At 42.2% G+C, this 17,500-nt stretch overlaps 2 protein-coding genes across 2 annotated transcripts in view; one reads left to right on the forward strand and one right to left on the reverse strand.

Annotated features, from left to right (window-relative positions):
- The window catches only part of LOC311140391 (protein O-mannosyl-transferase TMTC1-like), a 73,660-nt gene that overhangs the window by 17,275 nt on the left and 38,885 nt on the right, over positions 1 to 17,500 (forward strand). The gene's annotated exons all lie outside the window — the stretch shown is intronic.
- LOC311140392 (E3 ubiquitin-protein ligase TRIM39-like) lies at positions 3,605 to 6,268 on the reverse strand. Its single transcript, XM_084175426.1, has 2 exons — positions 6,131 to 6,268; positions 3,605 to 5,565 (listed from the first exon to the last, which is right to left on the reverse strand). The coding sequence occupies exon 2, from the start codon at positions 5,561 to 5,563 to the stop codon at positions 3,926 to 3,928; it is 1,638 nt and encodes a 545-aa protein (XP_084031552.1). The 5' UTR covers positions 5,564 to 5,565; positions 6,131 to 6,268; the 3' UTR covers positions 3,605 to 3,925.

The raw sequence follows: 17,500 nt of genomic DNA on the forward strand, positions 1-17,500 counted from the left end.
ATTTGGTTTTGAAGTATTGAAACAAAACCATATGGTTGAATTGGAATGTAGGCTATTTTAATAAACATGAAAAGGTGAATGTAAGAAGTGCTCATCATTTCAAATAGGCTACATGTCATATTAAACAGCATATAAACACTCTAAATAGGTCAGGAGCCAGACAGGGAGCCTAAGAAGGAACGGAAATGAATTACTCAGGCTATATTATTTCTATTATTTCAAGGCTATAGCCTACAAAGAAATACATTGTGAAGCATTTGCGAGTGCGACACACTAGGCTGGTAGGGAGTCGGGGACATTAAGCGCTCAGCATTTAAATAACATTTTGTTGTATTAAATCACTATAGTCTATAAATTGCGCATATAGGCTGTGACTTAGAATTAAATCCAAAATAAACGAAAAATGCCTTATTAGGCTCAGTGCCTTTGAATTCATTTTAGAAACACGAGTTTGACCAGTTTGTGGCTTCAGGCTCTGCGCTTGCAGAGCCACTGCGGATAAAAGGTTTTTAGGCAAAATAAACCAATCAAAACGGAAAGCTCCTTGAAAGTGGGAATATGCCAAGCCTATTGGGCCAAAATCAATTATGCCTATTGTATAGAACAAAAATGAACGAGATCAGATTTTTTGTGTATAAATACTTTTTCTACAATGACACACTTAGTTATCTACCCACCTCGTTCCTTCCTTTTAGCATGTGCTGGTAGTAAGTACACCATCATGCTTTCGGGATATGTGTCTTTTCAGATTCCACAATGATTCCTTAGTTGTGGACACTACATCACCGCACTCCCTCTCTTGCTCTTGGTCCTCATTTTTGTAAGTCACCTTGATTTAGCACCTGTGTGTTTTATCAGTTTCTTTATGAAAATATTTAGCGAACTCCATGACAGTAGCTAAAGCAAGGGGCTATAGCAGCACACAAGTAGACTAAACATGCATGCTGGGCCGGGCATGCCCTGAGCTCGTGAAGTGAGCGAAATTGGAGTGGGCGAGAAGGACGCCAGCCTTTGGGAATCTCGCTCTGCGCTCCAGTCAAATTGAGCACTCTTCGCTCCGCTCCAGTTCTGCTCACAAACTCTGGTGATAAGCGGTCCGGAACTGTGATTTAACAACGTGACAATGGAGGGAGAGAAAGAGAATGAGGGGCGAGAGAAAGAAAGGAGGAAAGTAAAGGGAGCGTGCAACAGAGAGGAGGCACAGAGAGTGATGGAAAAGAGAGAAGAGAGAGAAAGAAAGGCTGAGAGAGTGAGTGAGAGAGCGACAGAGGGTATAAGAGAGAGAAAGATGAAGAGAGTAAGAGAATGTCAGAGTGATAGCCATCATGTCCTTCTCCTGTGTATCTGGCCCAGTGGGGTGTGAGGGCCTGTTTCTAGATGGATGATTGCCCTGCATTGTCATTCAATTAGCCCCAGGGACCCAACACATGTGCCAGCCCGCCAGCCCCACAAACACACAGGGCAGGGGCCTGAACACTAATTGGGAGATTGTTTTGTAAATGTCTCATCAAAAAGATGTGTGGTGATTGTTGTTGTGGTGAGCTTTTTTTCTCCTGCCTAATTTGTTTGGCACCCGTTTATCGCCGGCCCACGCAGCTGGAGACAACCAATCAGATGGGTTTACAGAGGTTTTAACCCCTTCCTGTCTGGGTAGAGAGCACAGTATTTTACATTTGACATTTTAGTCATTTAGCAGACGCTCTTATCCAGAGCGACTTACATGAGCAATTAGGGTTAAGTGCCTTGCTCAAGGGCACATCGACAGATTGTTCACCTAGTCTGCTCGGGGATTAGAACCAGCGACCTTTCGGTTACCGGCACAACGCTCTTAACCACTAAGCTACCTGCCGCCCCCATTTTACACTACAGTTGCAGTATATTTATCACACTGCATGCTCTTATTTCAAGCAACCTTATATACTGTATATGCTTTCTAAAAGTGCCCTGCATATGGAAATACAGAACTCCTCTTACAGTGATCACATCTGTGCAGGGGCATTTGATCACTGTAAGTGGTTGACCACTATAACCACATTCGCTATACTATATGAGCGTACTATATGTTTAATACAGTGCCATTTGAAACACAGCCGGAGCCAGTGTTATTATGAGCCGTGTCTCTGCCCTGTGAGTTAGCCCTCCTCCAGCTCCATTAGGTCTGTGTTAGCTCTGCCAGATAATGTCATCTCCTCCAGGCATGTTTACAGATGGCTAGGAGATATGAGGGGCCCATCACACTGGGTAATGTGTTTCTGACTGGGGCCCTCTGCTTTAAAAACATTCAGACAGAGAGAGCTGGGTTCCAGAGGAGGTTTGTGACGGAGGAGTGTGTGTGTGTGTGTGTGTGTGTTGTACGGTATGAGTGAAAGCATATGGCTGACCAGAGAGTTCAACTCTGAGTAGATCTCTCCATAACCCTGTATACCTACACAACTTAACGCAAGTTAGAGTGTGTGTGTGGGTTGTATGTGTGTGTATCTGCTCTATTTATGATTGTGTGTGTTTGATTGGAGACCGTGTCCCTCATTCTTCAGGGGAGGACCAGAACTGTCAGTTGAGTTTCTTGTTAGGATTGATCTCTGTCGCTTTCTGTAGGAGGTGTTCTGCTCCCCCTGCCTTGCTTGTTCTTCTAAAGATACCTCTAATTGACAGAGAAACACACAATTTCTATTGTGACACATTTTCTCTCTCTCTGTGCAATGGCCTCAGAGGAATCTTTGAAGTCAGTGCATGTGCAATTCCATTCCTTACTAGATTTGTGTGTATTGGGTATATGCTGTGAAATTGTTAGATATTACTTGTTAGATATTACTGCACTGTCGGAGCTAGAAGCACAAGCATTTTGCTACACCCGCAATAACATCTGCTAAACACGTTTATGTGACAATTAAAATTTGATTTGATTTGATGTGGTACAATTATCCCAAGCGATTTTGTTGGTGTGTTTTTACTGTTTTTATGTGTATGTCTTTTTAAAGTTGGTTTTGAAAAGTCGATGATGACAAGACAGAGTATCAAGAAGTCCCTGAAGGTTGTGTGTCCTTGTGTAAATGTGTGTTGGGAGATATGTTTTTTTTATGTTTCTGTGAGTTCTTTTGAGATAAAATACTTTGAAGATTCTGTTTACTCAGACAGAACCCTTTGAAACTTCTAGAACGTGAAGAAGCCTCTGAAGAGAGTCTGTCTTTACCCATGAAATGGAGCACTGGAGCTAATAGTGTGTGTATGTTTTTGTGTGTGTGTGTGTGTGCTTGCGTGCGCTGCTGGGTAGCTTTCATGACTCGTTAGGCCATCAGGGCATGTCTAATTGGGAGATCTGCTAAGTGTTTTCCGTAGTCAAATATGGGGATTGACTTGAACAGTTTACACGCTGACCTCTGGTTAATCCTATAGTGTGTGTGTGTGTGTGTGAGAGAGAGAGAGAGAGAGAGTGTGTGTTTATGTGCATGCCTGTTTGTGTTTGAGTGTGTTTTATTCAAAGGCTAACTCAGCTTTAATGCTTTTTAAACGCACCTGAACATTTGACACATCACCCTCTTAATCTTTAATGTCCATGCCTCCACTGTCTTTTGCCAATACAATGTTGAACAAAGACATGAAATATGTGTAGTAAACATCTTTATTAGCAGTAAAGATGGATTGTTTTGTCCCAGCAAACATTTTGAAGGAAACACATTTATATTGCAGGCATTGACATCTATTCTCGCTAACCACTGTTACAGTTTACTGACAGTGTAACAGAGGGACAAGGAGGTTGAGAGGGTTTGAGAGTGTTATTTGATTGCAAGGATATAAATGGAAAGTTAAATTATTCACTTTTTGATGTGACTTGACTTAATATAGGCTACTGATTTGTAAATGTTAATGTATGATACGTTACCAAAAATAGGTCCCGTTCCAACAATACATCTCAGAGACTTGTTTATCAGTCTGTGTGATTGACAGGAGAGATGATCAGAGGGGTAGAGTTTTTACCACCATCATTAAGACAGGGGTTCAAGAGTGGATAGAGTTTCTCAGTGAAGGTACAGCCAGTGAAAGAGTAGATATGAGACCTGGCCTCCACATCATAAAAGGAGACCTGACCCTCCTCATAATCCACAAACACCCCCACCTTCTGGAGCTTCTCTCTCAGGTGGAGCAGGACACTGGGCTCAGCATGAGCCTCGTATTCTCCATTCCTCAGCCACAGAGTCCAGTATCCATCCTCAGAGCTCAGTGTGATCTGCCCCTTCCTGTTGACAGACTCTCTGGCCACTCCTAAAATCCACTTAGTCTTTCCCTTGACCATCACCTCATAGTAAAATCTACCTAAAGAGAAGCCCTCCTTTCCAAGGACACAAGTATATCTATCAAACCTCTTTGTGTTGTCAGGAAGATTCTTTCTTGTGTCTCCATGCCACAGATGTTTCCCATCTTCAGACAGGATAAGTTTGGGATGTGCTGTATCAGGGTCCAGAGTCACATCCACTGCAAACTGCTGATTCCTCTTCAGTTTGACTTCAGGCAGCTTCTCCATCTCTTTATTCAGGGTCTCCTCCAGCTGAGACACAGCTCTCCTCACGGTCCCCACACACAGATCACTGTGAACACTGATCTCAGACCAGTCCTTGGTGGGTGGAGGGGTGCAGAGGGATGGAAAGCTCTGGAGGAGGTGGAGGTGGTCCTCAGTGTGTGAGAGCTGCTCCAGCTCAGTGCTTCTCCTCTTTAGCTCAGTGATTTCCTGCTCCAACTCTTTAATGAGCCCTTCAGCCTGCCTATCTGCTGCTTTCTGCTTCTCCTCAATCACCTCAATGAGCTCAGTCTGGCTTCTCTCAATGGAGCGCACCAGATCAGTAAAGACCTGTATACTGTCTGATATCTCTCTCTCTGCCTCTCTCTTGCTGAGATCTACTGATTGTTTGATCTCCTGAACCTTCTGCAGTCGCTCCTGGATCTTCTGCTGCACTTCTGCCTCAGTCTTCCCCAACTGAGCCATCTTCTCTCCATACTCTTCCTCTAGAGGGACAGTGTCATGAGTCATGTGGTCTGTTTTAAAGCACAAGACACAAAGACAGATCTGTTCAGTCCTACAGAACAGCTCCAGGAGTCTGTCATGCTTCTTACACATCCTGTCTTCCAGGTTCTCCACAGGGATGATCAGCTTATGTCTCTTTAAGGCTGCAACTCTCTGATGAGGCTCCAGGTGAGTCTCACAGTAAGAGGTCTGACACATCAGACAGGACTTCAGGGCCTTGAGCTTCATCCCAGTGCAGATGTCACAAAGGACTTCTTGGGCTTTGGCTTGGTGTTGGTCTGGGCTTCTGGTAGCTTTCGCTTGAACTGACTTCCTGAACTGAGCAGCCATCTCAGAAATGAAAGTATTTATGCAAAGCTTGGGCCTCCTGTAGAATTTCTCCTTACACATTGGACACTGGCACAGGTCATTGCTATCCCAGTACTGTCTGATACAGGCCTTGCAGAAGTTGTGTCCACATGGAGTGGTGACTGGCTCAGTGTACACATCCAGACAGATGGAGCACAGGAACTGCTCTTCAGACAGGAGACTGCTGGAGGTGGCCATATCTTGACAGAAACCAGAGGTGAAACAAAGAAAGAATTTCCTGATATCTGTCAGCTCTCGATTGTTTCAGCTTTAGAGTTTTAGAGTAGAGTCAACATGGCCTTATGGGATGATATTAACCAAACCTAATACATGGTTTAAACATAGAAATCAGTAGTTTTACATAAGAGAGTTTAAAGAAGCAATCTGCAGTAGCTACAGTCATATTTGGACTTATAAATTAATGATATGTAACAATTGATTCTTGAAGAATATAACTTATAAATACCTCATGAGCTTAGTTCAACTGTCCTACCCCATCAGAACCCAAAATATAAGCTTGTTTTACTACAATGTTTGTAAACAAAGTAAATGTAAACAAATACTGTATAGCCTCAAAACATGGTTAAAACTATAATTTTTATATCATGAATGTTCAGTCTCAACTATCATCATTGTCTTATGGGATAATATTAACTAAACTTAATACATGGTTTTATTATAGAAAGCCGTTTGACAAAATATAGCTTAACATACTAAAGATAAGAAAGTTTAAATTCACCTATCCATGTAAATCGCTCTACTCACCTGTGTCTATGTGAGTATCAGTGCTGTCTCTTCTTTCTGTTTGTGATATCAAATCTAGCCTGGAGACGCTGAAGTTGTTTAAGAGAGAGTTTGAGATACACAGTATGTCTCTCTACTTTACTTTAGTTTCAGTTCAATAAAGTGATGTTGAAATGCTCCTTCCCTGATTCTGCCATGTGCTTTTCTCTTCCGGGAACAGAGTTAACCCTTTGCATGGTTGAACTCTCGCTCAGTTCTCTTAGACCAAAGGTACAATCATAATAACCGCTTGAAATCTTTAAAAGATAAATGTATTCAGCATAATTATTCAGCCATAAACTATGTAGTGATGACAAACATTGTTGATGCATTATTTTACCATCTCAAGTCAACCAAGACAGAGTGACATCAAGAGGACAGTTTAAACAGGGCTGTTCTCATCATTTTCGCCGGTCTAGATAGGAAATACCATGATCACCAAAGTGGTTTTTGTGTTGTTATTTTCACTGGTGTATTTTTTGTTTCTGAAGAGCAATTGTAAGTTTGACACGGTGTCACGGTTTCGGCCGAGGCTGCCTCTCTTCCTTGCTCGGGCAGGCTTCGGCGGTCGTCGTCTCCGGAGTACTAGCTGCCACCGTTGCATGTTTCGATGTTCGTTTGGTTTTGTCTTGATGTTGTACACCTGTTTATCGTTTAGCGTTCATTAGTTGTCCTATAAGTTCTCGTTGTTTGTCATGTGTTGTGTATAATTGCGCTACTGTTGGTTGTCTGTGCTTCGTTGTTTTCCTCCTCTGTTTGGGAGGGCTCTCGCACATGTTAGTGCGCATTTTGTTTTACGCCTGTGTGCGTATTTTCTCGCCTCCGGCCTTTCTGGCTCGTGTTCTAAGTGATTGTTCACTAAAGTCTTTTGGACTAAGTTTCTGCGTCCTGCGCCTGATTCCTGCACCACACCCACCTACAGCACCCTCTGACACGCGGTTTGTTCTGCTGTTAAACAAATAACTCTCTTCTTAAGATGACCTTAAAGTAAAATTACATTACTAAGCTCCTTCCTTCGGTGTTTACTGCACTGTAAGGTTAAAGTTCTCTTACACTATTTTTATTTTTATTTTTTTATTTTTTTCCAACCATCATTGCTTTGACCTCTTAATAACTGTATTCCACATGGAGATGAGCTGTAGACAGACTGTTATTAATGAACACATGGTATTCAGTTCCTACCTCTGCTTATTTATTATCTGTTCTCAAACATGCACCCCAACTCTCTCTACATGACTAACTGATATGTATTCAGTGGAAAGGATCTCCTCTTCCTCTTTTCCATTCACCACAGAATATCTGTTAGCATAACAGTATATACAAAGTGATGCATCATCCACTTAAGCTTTGGAGTGTATATGACCCCATTGTCTTTCGCCTATGGAGTGTCGAATATAGTGGACATACGAATAATCAAAGTCGTGCAACTTTTATCACTTTTATTCAGGTTTATTTCATTTGATAGTTTTACTTTTCAGTAAATAGAATGAATTATTTGTAAGGTTAAGACAGAGATCAGAGTAGGGCTGACCCCATTTAGTCGACTGGCCGATTGTTTGGTCGATAGGCTGTTGGACCGAGATTTCTTTAGGTGAGCAGTAGCAAAAATAATAATAATTTCATGGTGTACAAGACACCTGTCTGATTTGCGCCTGTCTGAGTGGACTGATCCATTGTGGAGGCCGTGGGGATGGCACAGTCTATCACTAAGACGTGCTACTGAAATTGTATATGGTTATATTACGTAGGAACAATGGTGCAACACGAATAACAATAATATAATTTTATAGCAAATGCGCTTTCTCCCGCGTTGGATAGCTGCCGCTGTCCGCGGTTCTGAAACATCAGTGCATTGTTGCTATGTGCATAATAGCAAAGTTAACCAGCATATTGTTGTTGAGGGCAATGCTGTGGAGGCAGCAGCGGAGTTAGGAGACGAGAAAACAGCCCTTGCCTTTAATTGTCTGAGAAAAGTGAGGAGAGGGGAAACCCCAACTTAATTAGGTCTATAATCAATAGCCTGGCTTTATCCATATATATCTACAGAAATAAGACAGATCCTGCTTCTGTTTGAGTGTTTGTGTAATAGCCTACTAATTCTGTGAGCACCAAGCCTCCGTGAGCACCAACCACAACATGTCGGATAAACAATTTCACAAATTCGGCTGTTTTTAATCTTTACTATGATGTAATAAAAGCTTTAAACATTTTTCCGTTAGATCAGCCTCTGGTATTTCTTAATTTATTTAGTGTTGTTTACACTGTTTCAAATAGTCAGAAAAAGTATATTTATAATAATAACTCTCCTTCTTATTGTTATTATTATTATTATGATCATTAAGTCGTCCAGGTCCTGAGGCAGCAAAGCAACCACCACCACCATGCTTGACCTTTTGGTATGATGTTCTAACTGTGGAATGCAGAGTTTGGTTTTCGCCAGGCATTACTGGAACCATGTCGTCCAAAAAGTTATAATTTTGAATCATCTGTCCATAGAACGTTCTTCCAAGAGTCTTGATGATCATCCAGGTGCTTTTTGGCAAACTTGAGTCAACTTTTTGGATGAGATGGGTCCCATTATGCCTGGCGAAAACCAAACACTGCATTCCACAGTAAGAACATCATACCAAAGGTCAAGCGTGGTGGTATTGGTGGTGTGATGGTTTGGGGATGCTTTGCTGCCTCAGGACCTGGACGACTTGCCTTAATAGAAGGAACCATGAATTCGGCTCTGTATCAGAGAATTCTACAGGAGAATGTCAGACCATCCGTCTGTGAGCTGAAGCTGAAGCGCAGCTGGGTCATGCAGCAAGACAATGATCCAAAACACACAATCAAGTCTACATGAAAATTGCTAAAAAGCAACAAATTGGAATTTTTGGAATGGCCTAGTCAAAGTCCAGACCTAATCCCAATTGAGATGTTGTGGCAGGACTTGAAACGAGCAGTTCATGCTTGAAAACCCACACGTCACTGAGTTAAAGCAGTTCTGCATGGAAGAGTGGGCCAAAATTCCTCCACAGCGACGTGAGAGACTGATCAACAACTACAGGAAGCATTTGGTTGGAGTCATTGCAGCTAAAGGTGGCACAACCAGTTATTGAGTGTAAGGGGGCAATTACTTTTTCACACAGGGGAATTGGGTGTTGCATAACTTTGTTTATGAAATAAATATGTAATTGTTGTGTTATTTGTTCACTTATGTTCCCTTTATCTAATATTAGGTTTTGGTTGAAAATCTGATAACATTCAGAATCACAAATATGCAAAAGTAGAGAAAATTAGAAAGGGGGCAAATACTTTTTCATAGCACTGTACATTTTGTCATTTTACCAAAGAGAATTTAACCCAATTACTGTAGCTACTCTAAATTAAGAAACATCCTAGAGTTGGTCTTTACTTGAAATCTCTTTACTCACCTGTTTGTGTGTGCGATCGTGGCTATTTTCTTTGTTCCTTCTGTCCTAAATTATTAAAAGTTGATCAAGTTTAGCGTTTTAAGAGATTTCCAAAGAGTTTGAGATACTGTAGTATGCTCCAGTACACAATATACTGTATGTCTCTCCACTGAAGTTTCACTGAGTAAAATTATGTCTACAGTACAATTTCTGCCTCACATAATATTGCTATGCACTTTGGAACAGTAAGGAGGATGGAGTTAACCCTTTATATGGATGAACTCTCTCTCAAGTGCCCTTAGACACTTCAGAGACAAAAATTAACAAACGTTAAATGATAAGAATAGCTTGGAATCTGTTAAAACATGACATGTACCTTTTTATAAGATTGAGATGTTTTTTTCTCTAGTGTTCAACTTTAAAGTTTTCCTTCCTTGTGCATTACCAGTCCTCCCTGTACGATATTGCTGTATCATTTTTACTGCACTGTAAGGTTAAAGGGGTGTTATTAGATTTTATGAAAGGGGTCCAGAGAAAGCTGCAATATGATATATGTGATCTGTCTATGAATTGTCATTAGGTTATTGGTTTGTTGTGTATTGTAAAAATGTCCCCTCTCTTTTTGTATTCCCTCCCTCCATCCCCTTCACTGTAAACTGAGTCTGTATGTGGGTGACTGAATGAAAGGTGGATGGATAGGGACTGGTGGTGCCTGCTGAGTGATGGAGCTGCCATCTCTCTGTTACTCTATTAATATTAGATGACTGTGCTGTCACTTTGCCTGCCCAGTTGTTCACACAACAACACACCTGGGCAGAGATAGAGACCCCACTCTCATCAAATCTTAATGATCTTGAGTATGTGTGTAAGTGTGGATATGCCTTTTGAGACAATGTTCTGTGACTCAGCACAATTGTGTGTGTGTGTGTGTGAGAGTGAGAGTGTTTTCATAGCTCAGCGGAGCATCTGCTCAATGTATCTTCTGGACGTTCCTAATTAGCAACTAAGGAGCCTGTGTGTACATAGCTCAATGATTTATGAATATGAGTATATCTCCCTCTGCACTCCCCTCCTTCCTTATCTTCCTATGCCTCTTCCTCTCTGCTCTCTTTTCTTAGGGGCGTACTGTGGTTTAACCACTCTATGGAGCCCAGTTGTTTGTTACTTCAGTGGTGACCGTAATACTATAACTAACACACACACACCTTTCAGTGTACCCAAACCAGACCATGAGTGGCTTAGAGTTCTCTGGGCAGTGAGGTTTCATTGGTCGTTGATTAGAGATGATGGTTCACTCTGGCAGATAATTGAATTGTCATTTGGCCTCTTGTTTTAGAGAGAGCCTGGGCCAAGTCAAATAAAGCCAGTAGGCTCATTTCAAAACAATGAGGCCAAACATAATTGACTTTAACACACTGACTAGGCCTCGTTATTGACTGATTAGAACAGAGTGTGTGGTCTTACAGTAATGCTTTTACTCATGGTGTAGACATTCAGTAAACCTCTAACTCTACCTCAACACCCTCACTTTGCTGATCTCAGATTTGACTTGTAATCCTGCCAACTCAGCCTCAAGTTCAATGCTCAAACATTTTTCTCTGCTGTACAACCACACAATGTACAGTAAATTCAGTTATTGAGTGTCTGTGTCTGTGTGTTATTCAGTTTGTGCAATACAGGAGTGTTTGCATACATATGATTTTGGAATGGTTGATCACAGCCTCTGTGCCTCTATCTTTGGCTGATCTACGGTGCCTTCATAAAGTATTCACACCCCTTGACCTTTTCAAAATGTTTGTTGTGTTACAGCCTGAATTTAGAATGGATTAATTGAGATTTTGTGTCACTGGCTTACACACAATACCCCATAAATTCAAAGTGGAATTATCTTTTTAGACATTTTTACTAATTAACAAAAAATGAAAAGCTGAAATGTCTTGAGTCAATAAATATTGAATCCCTTTGTTATGGCAAGCCTAAATAAGTTCTGGAGTGAAAATGTGCTTACAACATCACATAATAAGTTGCATGGACTCACTCTGTGTGTAATAATAGTGTTTTAACATGATTTTTGAATGACTACCTCCTCACTATACCCCACACATACAATTATCTGTAAGGTCCCTTAGTCGAGCATTGAATTTCAAACACAGATTCAACCACAAAGACCAGGGTGATTTTCCAATGCCTCGCAAAGAATGGCACCTATTGATGGGTAAAAAAAACACACAAAAAAACAGACATTGAATATCCCTTTGAGCATGATGAAGTTATGAATTACACTTTGGATGGTGTATCAATACACCCAGTCACTACAAAAATACAGGCGTCCTCCCTAACTCAGTTGCCAGAGAGGAAGGAAACTGCTCGGGGATTTCACCATGCGGCCAATGTTGACTTTAAAACAGTTACAGAGTTTATTGGCTGTGATAGGAGAAAACTGAGGATGGATCAACAACATTTTAGTTACTCCACAATACTAACCTAAATGACAGAGTGAAAAGATGGAAGTCTGTACAGAATAAAAATATTCCAAAACAAGTGAACTTCCCAAAATTTGGCAAAGGAATTAACTTTATGTCCTGAATACAAGGCGTTATGTTTGGGGCAAATCCAACACAACACATCACTGAGTTACCACGCTTCATATTTTCAAGCATAGTGGTGGTTGCATCATGTTATGGGTATGCCTGTCATTGGCAAGGACTAGGGAGTTTTTATTATGATAAAAAATAAACGGAATAGGCTAAATCCTAGAGGAAAACTTGGTTCAGTCTGCTTTCCAACAGACACTGGGAGACAAATTCACCTTTCAGCAGGACAATAACCTAAAATAGAAGACCAAATATACACTGGAGTTGCTTACCAAGATGACATTGAATGTTCCTGAGTGGCCGAGTTACAGTTTTGACTTAAATCGGCTTGAAAATCTGAAAATGGCTGTCTAGCAATGATTAACAACCAACTTGACAGAGCTTGAAGAATTTAAAAAATAATAATTAGCAAATATTGTACAATCCAGGTGTGCAAAGCTCTTCCAGACTTACCCAGAAAGACTCACAGCTGTAATCGCTGCCAAATGTGATTTTAACATGTATCGAATAGGGGTGTGAATAAATAAATTTCTGTAATTATTTATTTGTATTAAATTTTGAATTCAGGCTGTAACACAACAAAATGTGGAATAAATCAAGTGGTATGAATACTTTCTGAAGACACTGTACTGATCCTATTGGCCAGGGCTGAGGCTCTGTAGCAGACCAGAATGCCTCTCTTTCATTCCCACACAGCTGATTGGCTGGTCTGTCGCAGGTGGGGGTGTGTGTGTGGGCAGGTGTAGTGGGAGGGTTAGTGTTGAAGCGTACATCAAGTTCACATGCGCAACTGTCGACTGGTACGAATGGTGTGTGCTCGGAAAGCTGAGCACCTGTGTGTTTTTGTGTGTTGGGTGTACAGTGCGTTTACATATGCTGAGCTTCTAGATTCCCATGACAACCTCTCCCCGTCTCTTTTTCTTTCATTCTTTTATTCCTCCTTTCTTTTCTGGTCCACCACTTCACTTCCCTGGTGGTTTCTATCTTCTCCTGGTGGATGAGCTGACTGTCCATTTCTCCTGCATAAGTCGTATCCCAGAGAGAGAACACACTGCAGGAAAACCCTCTGCTGCTCCATGTCAAGGAATCGGTTATCTCCTTTAGGACAGGCACGCTGAACGCGCGCGTGTGGGATTTTATGCATGTCTGTCAGTGTGTGTGTGTTTGTCTTCATTCGTGTGTGTGTCTTTGTACATCCGTGTGTGTGGTGTGTCATTATTAATCTCTGTGTGTGTGTGTGTGTGTGTGTGTGTCCGTGCGCACATTTGTGTGTGTGTGGGTGTGTGTACATCTTGGACCGTGGAGGCTGCAGAGTTACTAATGAAGGGGCTGTTCTCAGCACTGGGCCGCAGTATTAATAACCAGCAGACAGAAATAGAGCTGAATACCATTAACATGCTAATACAATCAGCATGGAGCCCTGTCCATTCCCCTACCAGGCTATTAACTACCACTCCGTTACCACACTGCCACTCTGTAGAACATCATTATCCTACCTATAGAGTACTGTGTGTGTGTATGTTTCTTGTTAAAGCTGTTAGTATAGATGTGAAATGATGGAGATGATAACATAAGTGGGTTAGGCACTTACCCTAATTGCTCAGGTAAGTCGCTCTGGATAAGAGCGTCTGCTAAATGACTAAAATGTAAATGTAATGTTGGTAAAGGAGAAACTGAGTGAACCTTGCAGTGTGAGGGGGAGTGTGTTCAGATGATTGCCTACCTGCTATACCTTATAGGATGTAAGAGACATGCTGTTATTAGAGACATTATAGAGGGAAGTTAGAGTTACACGATCACATAACACCACCTACTGGGACTGCCTACATGGATTCTGTAAGTAGAACTCATGCCTGAGTGAGATGATTGCAAAAGCATAGAGTATATAGGACCCCCACCCCCAAGAGATCTGCTGGTGATATAGAAAGGGAAACAGACGAGGAGGGGTCTTATGCTTTAGCTATCAACTCAAGTCCCTGAGTTCTATCTATGGTAGACATACTGAATGCACAGATGGGAACATATTTGTCAGTTGAATTCATGGGTGACCATTTCCTGAATGTTCTAGTCTTTTGGTTTTCCTGGCACGTTCCTCCGCCTTCCTATTCCTAAAGAGGACTAGAGAGGGGCTGACCCTGGCCCTCAACACCATCAACATCCCCTGCATTACAATTTCTCTTTCTCTCTCTGTCTCTGTCTCTATCGATCTCTCTGTCTCTGTCTCTGTCTCTCTCTGTCTTTCTTGCTCTGTCTCTCTCTCTCTCTCTCTCTCTCAATTCAATTCAATTTAATTTGCTTTATTTGCATTACGTAACAATGTACATATTGCCAAAGCTTACTTTGGAGATTTACAATATTAACATAATTAAAATAATAATAATCAATATTGTCAATGGGACAACAGTAGCAACAATAATCAAGGGTGAAAATAACTAACAATAAGCATAGAGGACATGTGCAGGTTGGTCTGTCAATCTCTCTCTCTCTCTCTCTTACTCTCTCTCTCTCTCTCTCTCTCTCTCTCTCTCTCTCTCTCTCTCTCTCTCTCTCTCTCTCTCTCGCTCTCTCTCGCTCTCTCTCTCTCTCTCTCTCTCTCGCTCTCTCTCTCTCTCTCTCTCTCGCTCTCTCTCTCTCTCTCTCTAACATCTAATTCCATATTGCCATGAAATGCGGGGAGCTTTCCAGTGGCTTATGGACAGAAGTGAATTAATGCGGACATCAGACTGATGTGAAAAGCGTTTTGTTTTTAAATCCCAGGGTGAACGAGGTGAAGGGGAATGGTAAATATATTCCTGCACTCTTTCCCCCTGCGTATTATCTCAGAGCTGTGATGGGCTGTCATTGTTAGAATCCTGCAGCCACACAATGGAGCACATAGTAACCCTCTCCCTATGATAGAACCTCCTCACTGGGAGGAAACTGCCTAAATCAGAGCCAACATTGAGCCCAATGTCCTAATGAGCGTGAAGCAGCAGGCTCAGCATAGCAGGGCTCATTCAGAGAACCCATTTCCTGGTCTTGCGTGATTTTGAGCTGTGTGCCTTTTGACATGAGACGTGCACTAAGCGGTGTTAATTTCAGTTTAGCAGGCTAGCTCTGAATGTACGCTGATTGGTCAATAATGGAACTGATTAGCAGTAGAGCGCTGAGTGTGCTATTATGAATTGGATTTTTGTGTGTGTGCGCGTGGGTAGTTGTGTGTGTGTTTAGTTACACTACAGCATTCACTTCCAGCCCCCGTGAGGAACTGGAGTGATTAAAAAACAGCAAAGCAAGAAGTTTCTTAGTAAACAGGCTGATTGTGAGATTGATGCTAAGCTGAGGGAATATGGGAGAGATGTGTGCAGAGAGTTGATAGGTAAGCAAGAAGGTGTGTGCGCATGTGTGTTTGTGTGTGTTTCTCTGTGTATGATAAACGACTGGTCAGCATTGGCAGTCAAGCCTATGGCAGACCTCATGTCTCACACACACACACACACACACACACACACACACAGTCAGTCTTGTACAGCTAACCTTGTGGGGACACACAATTCCTATTTTCCCTAAACGTAACCCTAACCCTAAGCCGTACTCTTACCCTAACCCTAACCTTAACCTTAACCCAAAAACCTAACCCTAGCTCCTAACCCTAAACCTAACCCTAAACCTAACCCTAGCTCCTAACCCTAAATCTAACCCTAAACCTAACCCTAGCTCCTAACCCTAAAACTAACCCTAGCTCCTAACCCTAACCCTTAACGTAATTCTAACCCTAACACTAATTCTAACCTTAACCTTAACCTTAACCCCCTAGAAATAGCATTTGACTTCGTGGGACTAACAAAATGTCCCCAGTTGGTCAAATGTTTGTTCGTTTACTATTCTTGTGGGTGGTCCCCACAAGAATAGTTAAACACGTCCACACACACACACACACACACACACACACACACACACACACACACACACACACACACACACATATACACACACACACACACACAGTAAAACACACATAGTAAAACACACTCAATTTTGTATTTCTGTAAGGATGCCCAATCCTAATCTTTCTCTTGGGGATGATATCATTCTGACTTTGACCCCTTCTAGCAGAGGGATGAGTGTTTCGGGTACTGCTGCAGTTATTTCTGTGCGCCACTGCTCTCAAAGCCCTGCAACCTAATCTTGATTATGAAATAATGAACATGGGGGGGGGGAAACCCTGACTGAATCACATAACGAGAGTGTTTTAAAGCAGCGGCAACAGAGGAGATTGTTTGGCAGGACATCTCCTGCAGGATTTGAACAAAGGAAACATTCATCATGGATTTAAAAGCTCTCGTATTACTGTCCCCACTTCTCCAATCCCCCTCTCCTCTCCTCCTCTCTTCCTCCCTTCAGGATAGTCTGCTCTGTCACTGCTCAATGATTCAGCATCCAAACCACACTGCTTTGCTGTACTATCCCTTTCTTGAAGGATAAAAGTGGTCCCTTGGGTGAGTGAGACTGTGTGTATGGGTTTCACACACTCCTTCTCTTCTCTGCTCTATCGCGTTCTGTTCCTCCTTCACTCCAAAGCTATTTTGTAGTGTGTTTGTGTACTCCCTATCCAGCTGCCTATCTTTTTCCTTCTACTCCTTGACAAGTGGTATAACGTATACTCCTAAGGTACATTGAGGACTCTGGTTGACTGTCAGGTTACCAAACACTGGTATGACCTCACACCATTGATACAACACCTAACACTGCATGACACATGTCTTTCCTTTCTCCACCAAAGCTTCTTACAGTACTTCCTTTCCTTCTGTCCAGTTAATAAACCGTGAGCCTAAATGAGCGCTGTGGGTTGGGCCAGCCCAGCGGGGGGTGGTTGCTGTAGCGCCCAGCCTCTGATCTCCCTTTCTGTTTGAACTCAGCGCTGTAGTATAATGAAGTAAAGAACACATCACTTATTCAACACAGAGAAGCGGCAGGAATGTAGATGCATGACTGCTGTACAAATAGCACCTAGTCTGTGTCAGCCAACGCCCCCGGACCAGGGACAGACTGAGAGATGGTGTGTGATGCTTTTCCCAGGGACAGACTGAGAGATGGTGTGTGTATGTGTGTGATGCTTTTCCCAGGGACAGTGCCTTTTTTCTATGTGTGCTAAATAATCGTGTGTGTAAAAGCGTCTGAATGTATGTGCATGTGTGTATGCACCTGTGTGTGTGTGTGCCTGTCATCCGTGTGTGTGTGTGTGTGTGCGTCTGTGCAGAACAGGCACAGGGGGACGGTGTGTTCAGATATGTTACAGAGGCTACTACATCTACTGTGTCCTTTCCTGGAAGCAGTGCAGCAGGGTCCAATCAGATGACCTTATACAGTTTCACTGGACT

This window comes from Coregonus lavaretus (genome assembly GCF_964263955.1).
Source record: "Coregonus lavaretus genome assembly, chromosome: 13".
Lineage (NCBI taxonomy): Eukaryota > Metazoa > Chordata > Actinopteri > Salmoniformes > Salmonidae > Coregonus > Coregonus lavaretus.